The sequence below is a fragment of the Aythya ferina genome (genome assembly GCF_964211825.1).
Source record: "Aythya ferina genome assembly, chromosome: 1".
NCBI lineage: Eukaryota > Metazoa > Chordata > Aves > Anseriformes > Anatidae > Aythya > Aythya ferina.
In genome coordinates, this window is record NC_140296.1 from 176,937,004 (window position 1) to 176,955,257 (window position 18,254).

The 18,254-nt window shown below is 39.9% G+C and overlaps 2 protein-coding genes across 6 annotated transcripts; one reads left to right on the top strand and one right to left on the bottom strand.

The window, feature by feature from the left end:
- Positions 1-562: 562 nt before the first annotated feature.
- On the bottom strand, positions 563-8,319 carry THAP5 (THAP domain containing 5). Of its 4 annotated transcripts, none has more exons than XM_084528471.1 (3): positions 8,163-8,319; positions 4,841-5,030; positions 563-3,506 (listed from the first exon to the last, which is right to left on the bottom strand). In XM_084528471.1, exons 1-3 carry the CDS (start codon positions 8,243-8,245, stop codon positions 2,544-2,546), a joined length of 1,236 nt encoding a protein of 411 aa, XP_084384597.1. In that variant the 5' UTR covers positions 8,246-8,319; the 3' UTR covers positions 563-2,543. The 4 variants fall into 4 exon arrangements, with proteins under 4 accessions (XP_084384597.1, XP_084384600.1, XP_084384599.1 ...); XM_084528474.1 differs by lacking the exon at positions 8,163-8,319 and adding an exon at positions 7,056-7,142; XM_084528473.1 differs by lacking the exon at positions 8,163-8,319 and adding an exon at positions 6,986-7,142.
- A 121-nt stretch (positions 8,320-8,440) lies between these two features.
- Positions 8,441-16,942, top strand: DNAJB9 (DnaJ heat shock protein family (Hsp40) member B9). 2 transcript variants are annotated; one of them, XM_084528505.1, is made up of 3 exons: positions 8,441-8,509; positions 11,618-11,845; positions 13,223-16,942. In XM_084528505.1, exons 2-3 carry the CDS (start codon positions 11,629-11,631, stop codon positions 13,651-13,653), a joined length of 648 nt encoding a protein of 215 aa, XP_084384631.1. In that variant the 5' UTR covers positions 8,441-8,509; positions 11,618-11,628; the 3' UTR covers positions 13,654-16,942. The 2 variants fall into 2 exon arrangements, with proteins under 2 accessions (XP_084384631.1, XP_084384632.1); XM_084528506.1 differs by lacking the exon at positions 8,441-8,509 and adding an exon at positions 8,967-9,835.
- The last annotated feature ends 1,312 nt before the right edge of the window (positions 16,943-18,254 follow it).

Genomic DNA, 18,254 nt, shown 5'->3' on the forward strand with positions numbered 1-18,254 from the left:
CAAATGCCATATTTCTGTAGTAGTAGAAAAGATAAACAGCTTAACAGTTCAATATGTGTATTAAACTGCTGACGCCTCTTAAATCTGTAAAATGATGAAATTATTAATTGAATCACTGGAAACAAGCAGTCAAAAGTTTTTTTTAAAAAAAGGTGCAAATGCAAAAATATTGAAAAGACAAATAAGATCATTTAATTTTGATCACTCTAAGTTGGGTACATTACAAAATGTTTAATGATTTAATGTACTATTACCATAGTGAGCTGCAGCTGCTCAAGAGCAGTTTCCATTGGATCTGAAGGAATAACATAGTATCTCTGAAAGTCCTTAGGTTTAGTGAAAAAGGTTACACATTTTTATGATCAGAAAATGCTGAGAACAAGACAGACACATAGCACCTAATCACAGGAGTGTGGCAATTTCCAGGTTTTTCCTGTATTTATAATGATTAGCTTGAGTAAGTCAGTGTCAGCATATTGTTGAAGCTAAGAACTTAGTTGTATTTTTCTGGAAGCAAACATAGTCAGCTATAATTCTAAATATTTTAAAATGAATACAAAACTTATCTGCCCAAAATAATTTATTGGAATCAATTTGCAACAACCATTTACAAAACACAGCACCGATTCTGGTCAAACTGCAGACTGTTTTGTAGTGGTTCAGCCTCTTCATCACTGCAAGACTGGCCCTGAGGAAGGCTACATGCAAAATCATCTAATTTTCCATCTCTGGCCTTTTTCAAAGTAAAGTTGGTGATGCTGATTGGTGCTGCAAAAATCACTGGATGAGAGGGACTATAATCTAACAGAGAGCAATCAAGCATAAAATTCAGAATTAAGGAAAACTGGTAAATTTACACAGCTCTACTTGAACACTCAAGGTTACAGGCTGTCATATTATTTAACATCTATTGTTAGACATGAGAAAATAAATTAAAAAAATAGAATAATAAAGCTGTAATACCCTGCTTGAAAAGAGTAGAGGTTACTTTGGGCAGCAACTAAGGTAATAGGCTCAGCTGAGAATAGCTAACTTAAGCATAAACAATGACCTATCTGGCATAAAAAGTTGTGTGCAAAGTAGAAAGGCAGAGGAACATTTAAGCCCACCCAAGCCTCATTGGCTCAAATTATCCTGTAGGAGAGAAATTCATAAACTTGGTGACATGCTTACTAAGGTTTTTTTTCTGTTATATTCCCAAGGTAGTCCATTAAAAAAAAAAAAAAAGGAAAATTAAGGATCTTTTTTCTCTCAAGTTTATATACCTATGCCTCTATGCCACAAGAAACATTCTCAGTATTGCTATCAGGATTTTTTTCTGAAATTTTACTAGTTTATAACTTCTCCAGTTGCAGGTCAACTTTGTAATCACTGTTGCTTGGATCCTCAATTTAATAATCAAAAAATTTCCCAGAAAATTTCAGAATGAATCCAACAGAGAGCACAGGTAATTCACTGCAAAGAAACACATTAGGTCCGGTCCTATACTGAACCGGTGGTGGGAGAGATGCTTGAATAATAGGAAAGTACATCAAAGCCCCTCAAGAATTTCAGTCACTGCACACTGAACTCTAGCTCTAATCGGTAGCATGCTGACAGAATAAGCATGTCCTGCACACTAGAAACTGTTAATACAATCAATACAGGGGAGCAAATTTCTAATCTCAATATCCCACTTCTTGAAGAATTAGCTATAGAAAAAGTGTGACAGATTCTGTCACTTTGCTCCATAAAGCATTGTTTTCTTCAGTGTACTATTAAGTGTACATGAATATATACAGATACAGATTGCATCATGATCAAAGCTGAGCAGATAGCACTCACTGAATATTTAGTTTTCCTTTTTACTAACCACAAAAAAATCCCTATTTATTTGTTTCTTTTCATTTGAGTGGAATATTTCATCAGCACAGAAAGAGGAGAGGCACCTGCTCATTGTAGTAATATTCTCATAAAAAACAAAACAAAACTAAATGAATGGACACACCTTTTATTGCAGAAAAAATTAATATGGTCGAATTTAATAAGGTCAAAATGTACAAAAAGCTATCAGAATTAATGCTAGATGAACAGAAGACCAAAGAGTAATTATGGCCTCACTGGACAATGTGTATTACGTACCTCCTTACTGGTTTGAAAGAGAACCAGGAGACTTTTTTTTTTTTCCTTATGACAGCTGTTTTATAATTTTCCATTCTACTCAGTTACACTGTCCATTCTGCTGCTGCCCCAAATGCAAGATTTGCATGTTTTCAGGGAAGCCTGCATCTGGAAAAGTTAAACTTATTTTTATTGATTCACTTTACGTACTTTAACAAGACTAACAATTTTAGCTTTTCCTTTAAAGCTCACTTGCAAGTCATATTTTATGGGCAATGGTCTACCATCTAGCATTGATAGGAGTTGATGTAACATTTAGAGTATTTGCTATTCACACAATTTGCATTAGATATTTAAAATACCATGACTGAATCAAAACTTATTTTGTTCAAAAGGACAGTCAAGAGGCTGAAAAGATACTGTAGAACAGTAACTGAAAGCCTTTACTGCATCATAGTCACTTCAAGTGTTGTGAAGCAGTTTTCTACCATCTTGAGCTTTTCTTCAGAAATGAGGTTTTCTTGCTTCAGTTGTCCAATAAGAGCTTCCAAGGACCTGAGTCTCCCCAAAGTTTGTATCTCTTGCATTTCAAGTAGAGTTATCTTAGAGTGGAGCTTTGAAATTTTTTGCCAGAGGAGCTCTCTGTCTATGTCTTGTTTGCAGTATGAATGCTCAGTTTGTAACACTTCACTTCCACTATACGCATTCATATACACAGATTTATCTATTTCTTCTTCTTCCGTGTCGAGAAATTCTTGCTTAATAGCTGGGAAAGAACTATCTATTATTTCAGACTCTTTTGGACTCTCAGCTGGTAGGATGATGGCAATGACAGATTCTTCACCTCCACTGAACTGTTCAATAGCTTGTGTGACCGTACTGACTAAAACTGTGTTTTCACTTGTAGGCTGTAATTCAACAGAACAGCCTAAAACATGGGAGTTTGGGTTTTCAAGTGCATAGTCAGTTATTGAACCTAAAGCATTGTTCAATTTCAGAGACGAATTCAAGTAATCAGGGTCTGAAAATTGCAAGACTGTAGCTGTACAACTTACTGAATCCTCTACAGAAGTATGAACACTGGCGGTTTCCATGTTCTGGACTGTTGTTGCCAATAAAACAGGCTCAGGCTGATGTATATGCTGCTGAGATGAATTATCAGGAATAACACTGTCTGCCTGAAAGTCTTCTCTGTTTTGTAGTTTTTGCATTTGTAAAGGTTTACTCAATGCAGTTGAGCAAACTACTTCTGCTTTTTCATCTAGATTTTCTGCCATTGCAGGACTTTTCTTTGGTCTACAAAGTTCAAGTGATACAGGTACTTTCTCGGACTCTACATTTTTAGTTGTTTCTTCCACATCTTCTCTCCTTATCTCTTGTGGGCTGTTCTGAGAAGAGTCTTTTTCCTGGAGAACAAAAAAAAAAAACCACCAAACTTCAGTCTTAAGTGACAGAAAAATGTATGCAAAGATAAAATTAAAGAAAACCAAATGAATTATATAACTTCAAATATGATACTTAACATCTCAGCAATCCTAGGGATTTTGAAAGAACGAATTAAATCGCTTCTGAATTAATTTCAGCAACCTGAGATTCCCACAGGCAGCAGCTCTTCAAGCACATGGCTCCGTACCATGGGGTCCATCCCCCAGGAGCAAACTGCTCCGGCACGGGTCCCCCACGGGTGGGTGGCAGCTCCCCCCAGACCCCCTGCTCCTGTGTGAGCTCCTCTCCATGGGCTGCAGCTCCGGCCCGGGGCCTGCTCCTGCGGGGGCTCTCCATGGGCCGCAGCCTCCTCCAGGCCACAGCCACCTGCTCCACCGGGGGCTCCTCCACCCATGGGGGGGCTGCAGTGTGGAGATCTGCTCCATGTGGGACCCATGGGCTGCAGGGGGACAGCCTGCTCCACCAGGGGCCTCTCCCTGCACAGGCTGCAGGGGAACTGCTGCTGCATGCCTGGAGCACCTCCTGCCCTCCTGCTGCACTGACCTGGGGGGCTGCAAGGCTGCTTCTGTCACATTTTCTCACTCTTCTCTCCCAGCTGCTGTTGCACTGCTTTCCCCTTTCTTAAATCTGCTCTCCCAGAGGCCCAACCAGCGTCGCTCAATGGCTCAGCTCTGGCCAGCAGTGGGTCCTTTTTGGAGCTGTCTGGAGCTGGCTCTGATCTGACATGGGGCTGATCCCGGGCTCTGCTCACAGAGGCCACCTCTGCAGCACCACCCTGCTACCAAGCCCTTCCCACGTAAACCCAATACACCAGTTCCATAACTCTGTGATAGACAAGATGGACTAGCCCTTGTGGCATACCTTTAACAGGCTACACTCCTGAGCTCTTAGGTGTTTGAGGCTAGGGCCAGGAAAGAGAAATGCTGAGTTTGAAACAAAAACATCCTAAAGTCAGCATTTATGTACAGTTAGTTAATAGAAGACCTTTAAAAAATTGAATATTAATAGTAATCACACAGTAAAAGAACTTTTCTATGGGAAATTTTCTAAAGAACATACTTTTGGAATTTCCAATTAAAAAATAATACCAAATCTCCACTCAAAGTATGGGTAGTTGTTTTTCCTTTATACAGTGGAATCACACACTAGTTTTGTGTCAGTTCTGTTGGCAAAACATTTTGATGGGTAGTTATTTTTTAAATAAACTATGAGTATATTATAGACAATTAGCACATTTTTATTACATAAATAGTCGGTTTTCTTTCTACTGTGATAAAAGATAGGAACACATTACCTCATCATCTGGGGAAGAGAAAATTGTTGGTACAGCTGTATGTTTCAAGTATCGTATACCCCATCGCACATCAAGGGAATCAGGGGTAAAATGATCACTGCACAGAAGCTGGTGTTTACTTGGTGTCCATGCATCTCGTTTCATATTCCGCAACCATTTCTCAAGTCTCTCTTTATCATGAAGTGGAAATCTTTTTTAAAACAGTTGGGAAAAAAAAAGAAAAAGAAAAGCAAATAATTGTTATTTTTTTCTTTCTTTCTGTTTTCTTTATAAACAAAGAACATTCTATTGTTCCTTACCAGGCTGTCCTTCCTTACTTGATTCTCTTGAAAGGAATGATTTTAATTTCTTTCTTTTTTTTTTTTTTTTTCCTAAATATGAAAAGCTAATCAGGATGTCAATTACATATTAATCTAATAACCCTCAAAACAGTTTCTATTTGGATATTTGCTCCAGAGTTCAATAGTGGAATTTCTATTGATTTCTGCTGGTAAAAGGCTTCAAAGCCCTAGGCCAAGGTGTTTAAAAAGTCTTGATTTTGCAATACTTGCTCAAAAAGTAGTTCTCCTGAAGTCCGAGGAAATACTTCATTAAATAAGTGTTAGACCTGGCCCTCATTTTATAAATAGTATTTTTTTCCTTACTACACAAAATTAGTACCCAACCCTTTTGTTATTGTTTTTCTTTGACTAAGTGTCTCTTAGCATACACCATATTCAGGGTTGTCTGATAACTTATAAATGTGAATAGCATTTCCAGTGCAGGATCTAAATTTTGTTCAAAAAGTAAAAATGTTTTGTGCTGGTGTGCATTTACTTTTGGTTTCAGAAATTAAGCTGTCTTACAGTGTTGAGTATCCCAACAATGTCATGTAACCCACAACTAACTTTTCAACCCTCTAACCTACTTGCAAAATATATGAAATTGATTTTGAAAGTATATGCAAACAGTCAAATTACATGGGAAAGCAAGCTAAGTTTAAAGAAAATGAGCAAACATATGTAATTTACTTAATGAATCACAAGATACAAAAATTGAAGGGAAATTAAAGGCTCATTATGATGCATGTCCAGTCATGCAGTTAGGGTAATGGCAACATGTATGTTCAGACCACCCTGAACTCTCAGCTCTTACTAGACGGACATCAAAGTACTTGAAATGTGCTTGCAGATTTCGCTGGGAGTGCTAAGTTTCTTTCTACTCTAGCCTATAATCACATATAATACATAGAACATAACTTGATTTCTGAACACCGACAAATGACTCCTGTTAAGAAAGCAACACTCTAATATTCCATAAATCCTGAACAATATTAACTGGAAAAAAAACAAAAAACAAACAAACAAACAAAAAAACCAACAACAAACAAACAAACAAACAAACAAAAAAAACCAACAAAACAAAACACTGCACTTTTGAGTAAGAGATAGATTAATTTGGTCATCAAACCTGACCTGATCATAAGTGTAGGACGTAAAGAGTATTAGATGTTGGCAGTATGAGGGGGTGACAACCATCCAGATGTGACAAGTACCTATATTACAAACCAGTTTTGTCTTTCTCCCTAAATAGCTGATTTTTTCCTTTTAATTAACCAGTTCTTTCTATGATGTTTATTATTGTATGTTAATAGACCAGAATAACATTAACTGAACTTCAATGCACGAAAAATGGTGCAGCAGTGAGGTATTCCCACAAAACAGAAGCTGTGGAGAGAGCCTGGGGTGCCGAGGGGCTGTGTGTCACCCAAATTCTATGAAAGGCTGGTTACATCTTGGCAAACCCTAGATCCCACCCCTGAAACCACAGGTTTCTTCTCAACAGCCACACATGGCAATGACCCTCCTCTGCAGGCCCACAGTGTCCTAAAACTGCAAGTAGCTGCACTTTTCCAACCTTTATCCCACCTTTTGAATTTTTTGCCATTTAAGTTTTCAAGTTACCAAAGAAACGGTGCAAACTGTTGATCCAACCAGCTCTTTGCAGGAATGCAAAGAATAACACCAGTAAAAAGAAGATAACCTCTCAAGGACAGGTCAGTGGTTCAGCCTTTTCAATTGCTGCCTGCTTAGACTGTGTACACCCAATAGCAGCATGACACATATTATACAGCATGTTACAGAGCTCAGCCTGGGATGTTACTACCTAGGTCCAAAGAAGGTTCTCAGTAAGAGGACAGGGTTCCTTCAGTAGAAGGTCACACCACCAAACACACCTTCTCCAAGAAGGCCTTGAGAGCGTTTGCTTCCACTGCCATTACCCTTGCAACTCAGCACTCACTGCCTTCCCCACCACCAGCCAGCTTCACGTTGGGAAACAAAAAAAAATCTGCGGTGAGAGACAAAGTCTGGTCATGAGATTTATTATTTTGGCTAAAGAATAACTTTGCCAAAACCTGCTCCTGCTCTCAAATACCCCCTAAATCATCAACAGCATCTGTTATATCTATTATAATAATATCTGTTATACCTGTTATCTGTTATAGCATCTAATATACCATCTCTGGTATAAACAAGTCTCAGCACCTCTTCTGCCAGACTGTGACAGTTTTAACACAAAACAGTTCAATGGCTAGATAAAATGGCAGGGATTTTGAAATCGTAGATTTATGAGAGTTGGAGCTCAGCTCCAAGATCATCTGGTCCAACCATCGCCCTACCACCAGTGTTACCACTGAACCATGTCCCTAAGCACCAGGGACCATTTATACTGATGTCGTACACTTTAATACAAATATGTACCAGCACTCCAACTTGCTTTGATCGTCCGTGTGGTACTCAAATTATTCATATTACTCTAGAAAATGTATTTCCACTCGTTTTCATAATTGTTTTATGATAATAACGTATTTTGGCTGAACCACGCATGGTGTATGTTGTAGGTGAAGTACTTTAATCTGATCTAAAGCCCTTCTGACGGTGTTTTCCTGTGAGACTTCCTGATGTCGGATCAACAACAACCGTGGAACAACAGCGGCTGTGCAGCGAACCCAGCTCACGACAGCCCTGGGCTCACCCAAACCCAGTCCCGGGCTGCCTGCGGAGCCGATTTTCTCCTCAGAGTCAGAAATTAAGCATTATCTCCACACACCCGCATTTACTGCGCCTTAACGCCACAGCAACCCGCCGGTACCGGCTCCGTGCCCCTCGCAGGGCCGAGCAGCTCAGCTCCGAGCCCCCACAGCCCTTCCCTTCCCTTCCCTTCCCTTCCCTTCCCTTCCCTTCCCTTCCCTTCCCTTCCCTTCCCTTCCCTTCCCTTCCCTTCCCCTCCCCTCCCCACACCCTTCCAGCCCCCTCCCGCTCCCCCCGGGCCGCCCACTGACGGGTAGAAGCTGAGCTTGCGGCGGTCCCTGGCGCTCTGCCCGCCGCGGTTCTTGCAGCAGGCGGCGGCGCAGTACCGCGGCATGGCGGCGCGGCCCCGGCCCCGGCCCCGGCCCCGGCCGGCCCGGAACCACGGGCAGCGGGGGGCTGCGGGGGGGGAGGCAGCAGTCACGGGGACAACGGGGAGGGGAGGGGGCGGCCCGCCGCGGCGTCACGTGGGGGCGGGGGGCCCAATGGCGCAGCGCTTCGTGTAGCAGCGGCGGGAGGGCGGGGTGTGGAGGGGAGGGAGGGGGCTACGCGCGCTGGCGGCCGTTGGGCGGGAGCGGCGCGCGGGGACGGCGGCGCTGAGGTGAGGAGGTGGGGGGGGAGCGGGACCCCCTGAGGGGAGCGTGGCGGGGCCGCTCGGCTCCTGGCCCGGGCACTCGGCCGCCGCCAGGCCCGCAGCAGCAGTGGGTGAGGCAGGAGGGAGGCCCGCAGCGTGCAGGGGCTGAGGGTCGGGCACCTGCCGGTGGTGGTTGGGGCGGGGGGTGCTCGGTTAATGGCTCCTTGGTGTAAAGCCCTGGCTGATGCTGGGTGTGCGCAGCTCGGAGGGGGCTCTCCGGTGCTCTTCGGAAGTTACAGGGGCTGTTCTGTGGGTGAAGCGTAGTGTTAGCAGGCGTACAGAGCTCAGCAGTCCTTAACCGAGGCTAAATTCGAGGTAATTAAAGTGCAGAGCCTCCGAAGTGAAACTTACTTAATGGGGAGGGGAGGCAGACGCGGAGTCAGCGTGTACCAGAGGCTTTGTAGCGAAAGTAACAGCAAAGGTACTCGGGGAGCGGGGAGGAGGTCGGGCCTGGCCTGTATCGGTAGCTAAGATGCCATGAGCAACGCTGAGATGCTCGCTCCATATCATACATCTGGCGAAAAAAACCTCAATAATTCAAAATACATCGTGTAAACTTAAGACTTGTTATCAGGTTAAAATGCTGCTTATGTATGGGTTTCCTTTATGTTTGTTTTTCATGTGAGTTTTATTATTACATTCGCGCTTCACAGAGTTGTTCAAGGGTAGCATTAAGCCTGCCAGTGTTCTGAAGCTTCGTTTCTGTAAAGCGTAACAGGTTTGATAGAGGTTTTGGGGAGTTTAAGTGCAAATAAATGAGTCAATTTTTTATTATTATTTATTTAAAATTCAGTCCATTTTTAGTACAAATTAAAAAAGCCTAGAAATCCAAGTAAAACTAGGGGTGGTAGAGCGTGGATCTGCATGACCAAAATCTCAGTGTAAAGCTATAGAGAAAGAAAGAAAAACCTAGCTATAATTTATTAATTAAGAGTCATAGGAGTTGAAGGGCTTAGGCAGAGCAGAAGGCTTGAGTGACTTGACATTCTCAGGGTCTGATAATTGTGGAAGTTATAATAGAGGGTTTGGCCCTTAATGAAGGAGTTAAATAACTATTTTTAGCACCTCTTGGTGTTTACTAGTAGAAGCATGGAGTTCAGCCTTCAGAAAGTGGAACAGATTGGTTTTTATTTCATTTCCTCACACCTACATCATGCTTATGTAATCTTTGGCATGGTAGGAAGACGTGAGCCTGTATCTGCAAAGCAGAAACAGAAAGAAAGCACACAAAAGTCTGGAGGGATGTACATGTGTCTTGGCATCCAGGTGGCAGAGTTTCGGGTTAGCGAACTGGTGGGTGAAAATATGTGGAAAAGGCTTGGAAAGCTTCTTGTTCTAAAAATACGTCCAGTGTCATGCAAGGGGAATATGGAAAAGAACCGTCCACTTGGTATCTAGATACAGTGCTCAAAATACAGTTTCTTTCAACTGTTGCTCCTTACCACTTGATATCACGCGGGCTGCTTGCCAAATAAATGCTTAAGAGGGCATGAGAATGTTAATCGTACATGAGCTTTTTGCTCTGACCTTACAACATTCGTTTTAGCCCCCTGCCTTACCTATTAGAAATGGTATTTTTGCGAATTTTGATGCTTAGGTGTTAATTTTCTTTAGAGGGTGTGGACTTCCTATTAAAGTCTGAGTTGTCTCATATGAGTACCTGATACACAGAATTCAAAACCTTTGAGTGACAAATGTTTAGGCCACGTACAGTCTAAAAGTATAGTTAGAGTACCATTAAAGCTAGAGTCAACTTAGCATTATTCTCCTGAAAGCTGAATAAGCTACGCTTAGCTATAGAATTCTTCTCCTTGAGTTGTGATTGTGATACTGTCACATCAGTGCAATCTGATGGGGGCTGGGAGGACCATGTTATTTCTGGCATGTTCAAGGCATTGCCATACATCCTACTGGTTAGGGGACAGCCAGCATTCTGTCTTTGAATGTTCGCGTTTCGGTACTGTATGTTTTACTTACTTTTTTATATACATAAATCCTTCAAATATAGTTTGAGCTTGTCTTCTGGTAGGAAGAGCCCACTCTTGTCATTTATAAAAAATCATAAAAGATGATATGGCTACATGAAGCTGTCTTTTTTTTTTCTGTATCCTATCTATGCCACTGCTTTTTCCCTGAGTTTTAGTTTCAATTCATTTTTAAGTATAAGTTTTTGACAAATACATTTGTTAAAAAATAGTTAAACTTTTAGTTATAGTTTAAGCTGTTTGTATAGAAGTTTTTTTTTGAGCTCAGTTCAGACATTGAGAATTGCATTTGTAAATCTTTATATGCTGTGGCATTTATTAGATAAATTCTCTGATATCAGAGGTATGGTTGGTGTTTATATTTAGAATACAATCTAAAATGCAAGTAAATTAAGCCCAGCCCGTTATAAAATAGTGTTCTACTTGACTGACCTCTGTACTCTAGACGAGTGTTTCCTTGTATCATACTCACTTTAGGTCAGTTAGGTGACCTTCTGAAGCTGACTGAGCATCTAACAGTCATGACTTCCTGCAGCCCAAAGTTGTTTTTCAGGCCTGTTGTATTGTCAGGTTCTTAATGTTGCACAAGCTAATCAGTGAGTTATTCTACCAGCATATTCGGTAGGTTTTGAAACCTGTGCTCTAATTTAGAGCTGCTGTGTTAATGATCCTAGAACTTAGTTTAGAACTTAGAACTTAGGGTTTAGTTTAAAGCTAGTCCGGGTATGCCAGCATGAACTGTTTCATGCAGTGAAGGTATTGTATGTTTAATTCAACAACTGGAAACAGGACTGGGGGGAAATGTGTGGGTAAGGATAGCTGTAGACCAAAGGTGAACACAAAAGAGCACTTGAGATGAATGTGAAATGTGAATTTGCAGCTTTTCCATTCACGTATTCTGTGACTGTGAAACTAGGGAGGTGGGGTTTATTAACTAACAACAAAGGTGAAAGAACTTGCTGATGTGTCAGTCACAGAGTGACTCCTAAAAAAAAATACACGTCTTCCTCTTTCAGTTTATGGTTGTGCCTTTTTAAGCTGCTGTGGAACCTGAAATAACCTGTTCAAGTATATTTCTCTTTCTTTCTAGGAACCAGAGAAATGGCAACTACGCAATCTGTCTTCACATTTGCCCTCTGCATTTTAATGATAACGGAGTTAATACTGGCTACAGAGAGCTATTATGATATCTTAGGAGTTCCAAAAAATGCATCTGACCGCCAGATCAAGAAGGCGTTTCACAAACTGGCCATGAAATACCACCCAGACAAAAATAAGAGTCCTGGTGCAGAAGCAAAATTTAGAGAAATTGCTGAAGGTAATGTATGCTAACCTCAGTCTTAACTGGATACGTGGCTTATATCTGTGAACAAATGCAGTAACTGAAGTGTACTGTTTTTACTGAATAAGAGATTAATTTTTTTGGTTATATTTCTGTGGTGCAAATGCCCCATATCAGTTTTCCATTTTCTTGCACATAGGCAGGCCTTTTGCACAGTTTATGCATTCCTGCCTATTAGACTTCTAGGCTCATGCCTCTTCTTACAAAAAATACTTGGCAGGAGGACAACTTTGGCAGTAGAAGAGTATTTCAAATACTCTCCTTATATTCCGGTCTGTCTAGTAAGATCCAGCTCAGGGTTACTAAGGTTTCGGGGGGACCTAATGGAAACCTTACAGCCCTTATGGGGAGATTTTTTGTGTTTTTATTAAAAACAACCTGCAGCAAGGCTCTTCAGTGGTTCTTGGTAAGAATACAAGAGACAGCAGGTATGAGAGATGCCATGTGGCTATAAGGAAAAACTTTGAAACTTTCATCACCACGAGGACAGGCAAGTGTTTGAACAGGATGATTAGAGAGGCTGTGCACGTCCCATCCTTGGAGAGTTTTCAGGAATGAGTGGATAAAGCCCTGAGTAGCTAGTCTGATCTCATAGCTGACCTTACTTTGAGCAAAACATTAGATTAGAGACCTGAGGGCACTTCCAGCCTGAACTATCCTGTGATCCTAGGAATACACCATTCTTATGTGTTCTGGGATTAACATATACTGATGGAAATGAATGATCAAGAACATAAAAAGGCTTGCTGAAAAAGTGTTCCCATTTCTGCTCCCCATAGACTATTATAGCATAGGCATTTTGCATGACAAAGCTAACATGACTTCTGGGTTTTATCTTCATGTCTGCAGAACTGTTCTTTTGGAAGAAAGGTAGTGATTAATGTAGTGTATCTCTTTAGATACAGCAGCTGTTAGCATATGCTAACAGGAGGAAGCAGGAGTTCCAAATAAATATTGAGCTATTTAGAATAGTTGGTAAGCCAATGACAGGTAAGAAAATGGAGGGGTTTAAAATACCCATTCTAGTAACACTATGTATGTTATCTGTCAATTTCTGCCTTGGAGCACCAGTAGATGTAGTTTTGGACCAAGATCAGATAGAAACCTAATTCCATTTCAGGTATCCCCAATTACAAAATCTAGGTTTATTGTTAAACTTCTGTGAAGTCGAAAATTTGGTCATTTTGGTAATTAATTTCCTTTATTTTATCTCCATGCTGTTTAGCTTGCCACTTAGCTGTAACTGCAGTGTGGCTAGAGTTTACTGTGCTGTTGTTCTGTGTATGTGTTTGTCTTTTTATAATGGTGTGCAACTGAAGTTTTTCTACTTCTTTTCTTTTTAAACTGAAATAGCATATGAAACATTATCAGATGAGAATAAACGAAGAGAATACGATCAATTTGGACGTCATGGAGGACAAGGAAATAATGGAAGCCCATTCCATCAGTCATTTAACTTCAACTTTGATGATCTATTCAAAGACTTTGACCTCTTCAGTCAAAACTCACGGTCGAAAAAGCACTTTGAAAATCACTTCCGAAGTCATCGGGAAGCTCACAGTCGGCAAAGACGTTCTTTCCAGGAGTTCTCCTTTGGAGGTGGACTGTTTGATGATGTGTTTGAAAATATGGAAAAAATGTTTTCTTTTAGTGACTTTGAAAATGCACACCGACATGCAGTGCGAACTGACAGCAGGTTTCATGGATCCAGCAAGCACTGTAGGACTGTCACTCAGAGACGAGGAAACATGGTCACTACATACACGGACTGTTCTGGACAATAATGTTTCCTTTCCTCTTCTTTCAACATCTTCATAATTTTCCTTGGTTTTGTGCTAATATGGAAAAAAAATAATCTGTGTTCTAAACAACACTTAACGCAACTGCTATAAAGAAATTATAGATGAAACTAATTCTCAGAATAGAAATAACATGCAATTGGAACTAAATGCCTCAGTAACTTCTTAAAATGGGAGAGAAATAATCCCATGTGACAGAAGAAATTGTGTTTTTCAGTTTAGTAAACACTTTCCGTAAATTTGAACTTTAACACATGATATATTTTTTTAATTTTAGATATGTAATATAATTCTCCTATGCCAATTTAAGAATGTTTGAGTTACTGGTGCATGGATTTCAGCAGAGGAGATACTTTATTCTGAAGTGCTGCTTTTTTTTATCATGACTTTCTGAGTTTTCACTAGCAGTTTTTACTTGATGTGGACTTAGTGCACAAATTAGACAACTTGCACAAAATAGCAGCAGAAATATAACTTACCTGGGTCTCTATTTGTTACTGTCCAGCACTGCAAATCTATTAAAAATAAAACACATGTTATTCTCCAACTTAAAAATGTGTTTCACTAGGAGAGTGATACAGGAATGACTTCTATTTCCAAGTAACTTTTCATTGGCCTGAAAGTATTTTTAGGATGTGTATAACCCTTGACTTTCTTAAGGGCTGTTCATGTATACAGTTCTGTGTTCACGAGGTTAGCGTGTCTCTCCCCTCCAAAACACAAATATCCCTTAAAAAAGTTTGGAAGAGCATATTGAGTACACTCTTGCTTTATGCTTGTTATATTGTCGTGTGCAATGTAGTTTCCATAGCTCAGTTTTTTGAACTTTAATACTCCTCTGTGCTTTTGCAAACTTAAACATGATAAGCTTACCTACAGATTGCTAGTGTTTCTGGAAGGGTCTAAATAATAATAATAATTAAAAAAAAAAAAAAAAGGTAGACTGTTTAGATTGACTGCTTGTCAGCAGGGAGCTTTTAGCTTTGTGATTTGAAAGGTAAACTCTTGGCATAAAGAAAGAGTAAAACTGAAAATTACAATCCATGTGTTCACCTAATGCCTTGTGGTGCTGGAATCTGATAATAAAAGCAGTACTAATGGGTAACAGTTTCAGTGCCATGGAAATCCATAACCAGTATAAACTATTCAAAACATAACAAACCTCTTAATATAACTGATGTTAAAATGATGTTAATAAAACTTCAGTTTTATTTCTTAACCAGTAGTATAAGTCCAGTATATGAAATTGATTCCCCTTCGTAAGGGGAATCAATTGCTATCATACACATATAGCTATCTTTTTTAAGCGTGAGTGAAGAATTTACCTTTCAAATTGATTGCATGAGCAAAATGAGCATTTTGAACAGCAATATTGCAAATAAGTTTTGAATTCTTAAAATCTTCAAAGAGATCTAACCATTTGTTTCTTGAACTGATACTGAAAGCTGACTGTTTGCTAAGTAACTTTAACCTTTCCCATAAGGGTGCGTATTATTGCTTATTCAGTTCTCATTCACTAATTACTTGGATTATTGCATTGTATTAAGTGCTTTTCCGTTTCCACGTTTTTCTTTATTTATTAATGGACTAATACCTCATATATGGTCTTTATAAAAAGCCAGTAATTAGTGCAACATTATCGGAATGTGCAATATTCTTACAGTAGGAAAAGTGCTGGGGTGAGTGTCTATGTCTGTTACTTCCACTCTCTTTCTGTGTAAGTAGATATTAGTTTCTTCTGTGTAATATGACTGAACTGAAAGTTGTAATTCATGTAGATTTCTGCAGCTGTTTTAACAGACTCCATCAGTCCTAAGCATGAATCAAATTGTCTGATTCATACCATGTGGGCATCCAAGTGAACAAATCACTAACTTATAGTTACAAATTATTTTCTCACAAATACCAATTTATATTTTTGAGAGAGAACGTTTCTGTATGTATTTGGGGAGATTGTTCACACTGATAAAAGCTACATCCTTTCAGTAATGCTGTTGTATTTAAGTATTAAGTAATGTTCTATAGGAATGGGAATTTGCTGGAATTTGCAGGTGGGAAACAACTCTAGAAGCAGGCTGTGAAGGTAAAATATTAATGTATTTCTTAGTCTAGTGAACAGTTTCTTAATTACTTAAAAATAACTTGGAAACAGCAGAATGAGCAGTTTTAAGTGTTGAAGAAGGAATACTTAAAGTTCTTACCATAAGCAAACTACTGACTTCTCCAAAGGTAGTTTTCTCTGGTTATGAACTTGGGACTGTTCCCTAAAACGAGCTCTGTAAATTGTAGGAAGCACAGCTACTGCCAAAATGTAAATATCTGAAGTGGCTACATGAGTTCCTCTTTCAGGCAAAAGCTCTTTTTTTTTTTTTTTTTTTTTTTTTTAAGTGAAAATTAATAAATCCTTGGTTGCTTCTGTGTTAGCTCCCCCTCTTCAAGGATGCTCCAACCTTTATTAATAAAAAGTGTGCTTGTTTTCCTTGTCTCTTGAAAGCCAAAGTATGGAGCTGGTAATAAAATGATTGGATCACTAATTTTCTTGCTGATAGTACCTTAAAAAGACTTTTGCCTAGTCTATTTTTATCTGCTTCCATATTAGTTCTCTTAAATCACATCTCATAGGAAAACCAACAAATACATCCTGTAATTACTGTGGCTTTTCAGAGTGACCTTTTTGCTTGCTTTGGTTGTTGATCAGAGCTAAAATCCAAAGGAGAGCTTGTCAGGACAGAAGAGTAGTGTATTGCTATCCCGATGGCTTTCTATGATGGGTGTATTTTAAGAGGACTCAGCTGAAAAAATTCAGACAGGCTTTCCTCAGTCAGCAGTCTGCAGTTCATGGCTGTCAGAGCACAAGCTTGCAAAACATGCAGTGCGTCTCACTTATTCGGAGCCCTTGCATATTCTTTTCCTATTTATAGGGTCTGCTTCATGGCAGGCTTGCTAACGGAAGTCCTAATATAACCTTATGACACCCCTGACTTCAGGAGTTTCTCAAGTGCTTGAGTCTTGTCATCCTTGATCTCCACATCTTGTGAAAAGACCCAGCAAAGGTTATTTTTTTGTTATGTAAGGGTGAAAAATACAACTCTTAGTTTTTAAGAAGGCATTTATGCATATGTAACTCCAAATGTTGAGTTTCTAACACTATAAAAGACTAGTGTTCTACTCACATTTGTTTTTTCCTGTTATGCTTTTGAAACACAGTATCTAATGGAGATGAAAGTACTGTAAACATGATTAGGGTGCCATTACATTAAAGGTGTGAAAATTGTTTGTGTGTGGAAATCTTTTTTTTTTTTTTTTTTTTTTTTCTTACAGTAGTTTGTAGATTGAAGTCAGATTAAAGGATGTTGTATAGAACTTGTGTTTTATAGAGCACCTTGAGCGCTACTTTTTTCTGTGAAGATATCAGTAGGATGATGGGATTGACAGGGAAAAGGAATTGGAACTGAAAGAAATAGATGTGATTTTTCCCTGTTCTGTTTTTTTTTGTTGTTGTTTTGTTTTTTTTGTTTTTGGTCAGGCCTAATCCTTCAAAGGTGGGGGATGTGAAAGTTTCAGACATGTCTCATTGTGCCATCTATCATTAGAACTGTCTTTCCTGGAACTTGAGCAAGTCTTCCATCTTAACAGTGCAAAACCAAATTTTTAGGTCTAAATGTATTGGAGATGATGGAAGATCTCTGCTTTATGCTGAGGGAGGGTTGTTTGTGTTTAACTCTTATTGAGAGCGCCTCTGAAGAGCTTTTCTGGGACTTGATTGTCCGAAGTCCTCAGCTGATGAACTGTGGATAGCATTACTTCTGGAAGCCAGAACCACACGCAGGGACAGTTTCAGGCTGGATTTAAGGGAAGAAAATGTTTGTAGTGCTTGTTGTAGTGTTAGTGTTCACCCAGCTCCTTATGAATCACTGCACTCCTCCCTGCACAGGGATGGCAACTTCTAGCCTGGAACCTTTCTAGGAAGTAGTCAGGCTGAAAATGCACATTTGTGTTTCAGTTGCTAGTCAGGTCCCAGATGAAACATGAATAAAGGACTCTCCTTTCTCCTGATACGGCTGCCTGACCAGGGAGTATGTGGTGTCTCCTGTTACGCATGCAGTTGGTCTGAATGATGGAGACTGAGGTCCACTGGGGATACTGGCCTGGCTCCAAGGAGAGACTGGGAATTGTGGGAGACCCAGGGGACATGCACTAGTGGTGCAGCTCATCTTCCAAAACAGGAATCTCCTGCAATGCAACATTTATAATGTTTTAATAAAGTGGACAGTATGGAGGACAACATATGGAGATGAGTTTTCATATGACTTCAGGGATGTTATAGATGTGTTGCAGGATATTGAGCTACAGGATGGTACCCTCAGATCTCTCAGATGGGGTGTGGAAGGAATCTGAAGGAATCTTTTTTTTTTTTTTTCCCAGAGTCCAGGACATCTGCTGTTCGGGGTGGATTAGGTCAAGAGATGCAGAACAGATTAGTCCACATCAACTGACCCGGGCAATGTAACTATGTATTGCTGTTTCCAGAAGCTGTGGTTTTCTGTTTCACAACAAACCTCTTTGTTAAGCACCACTTGTTACCA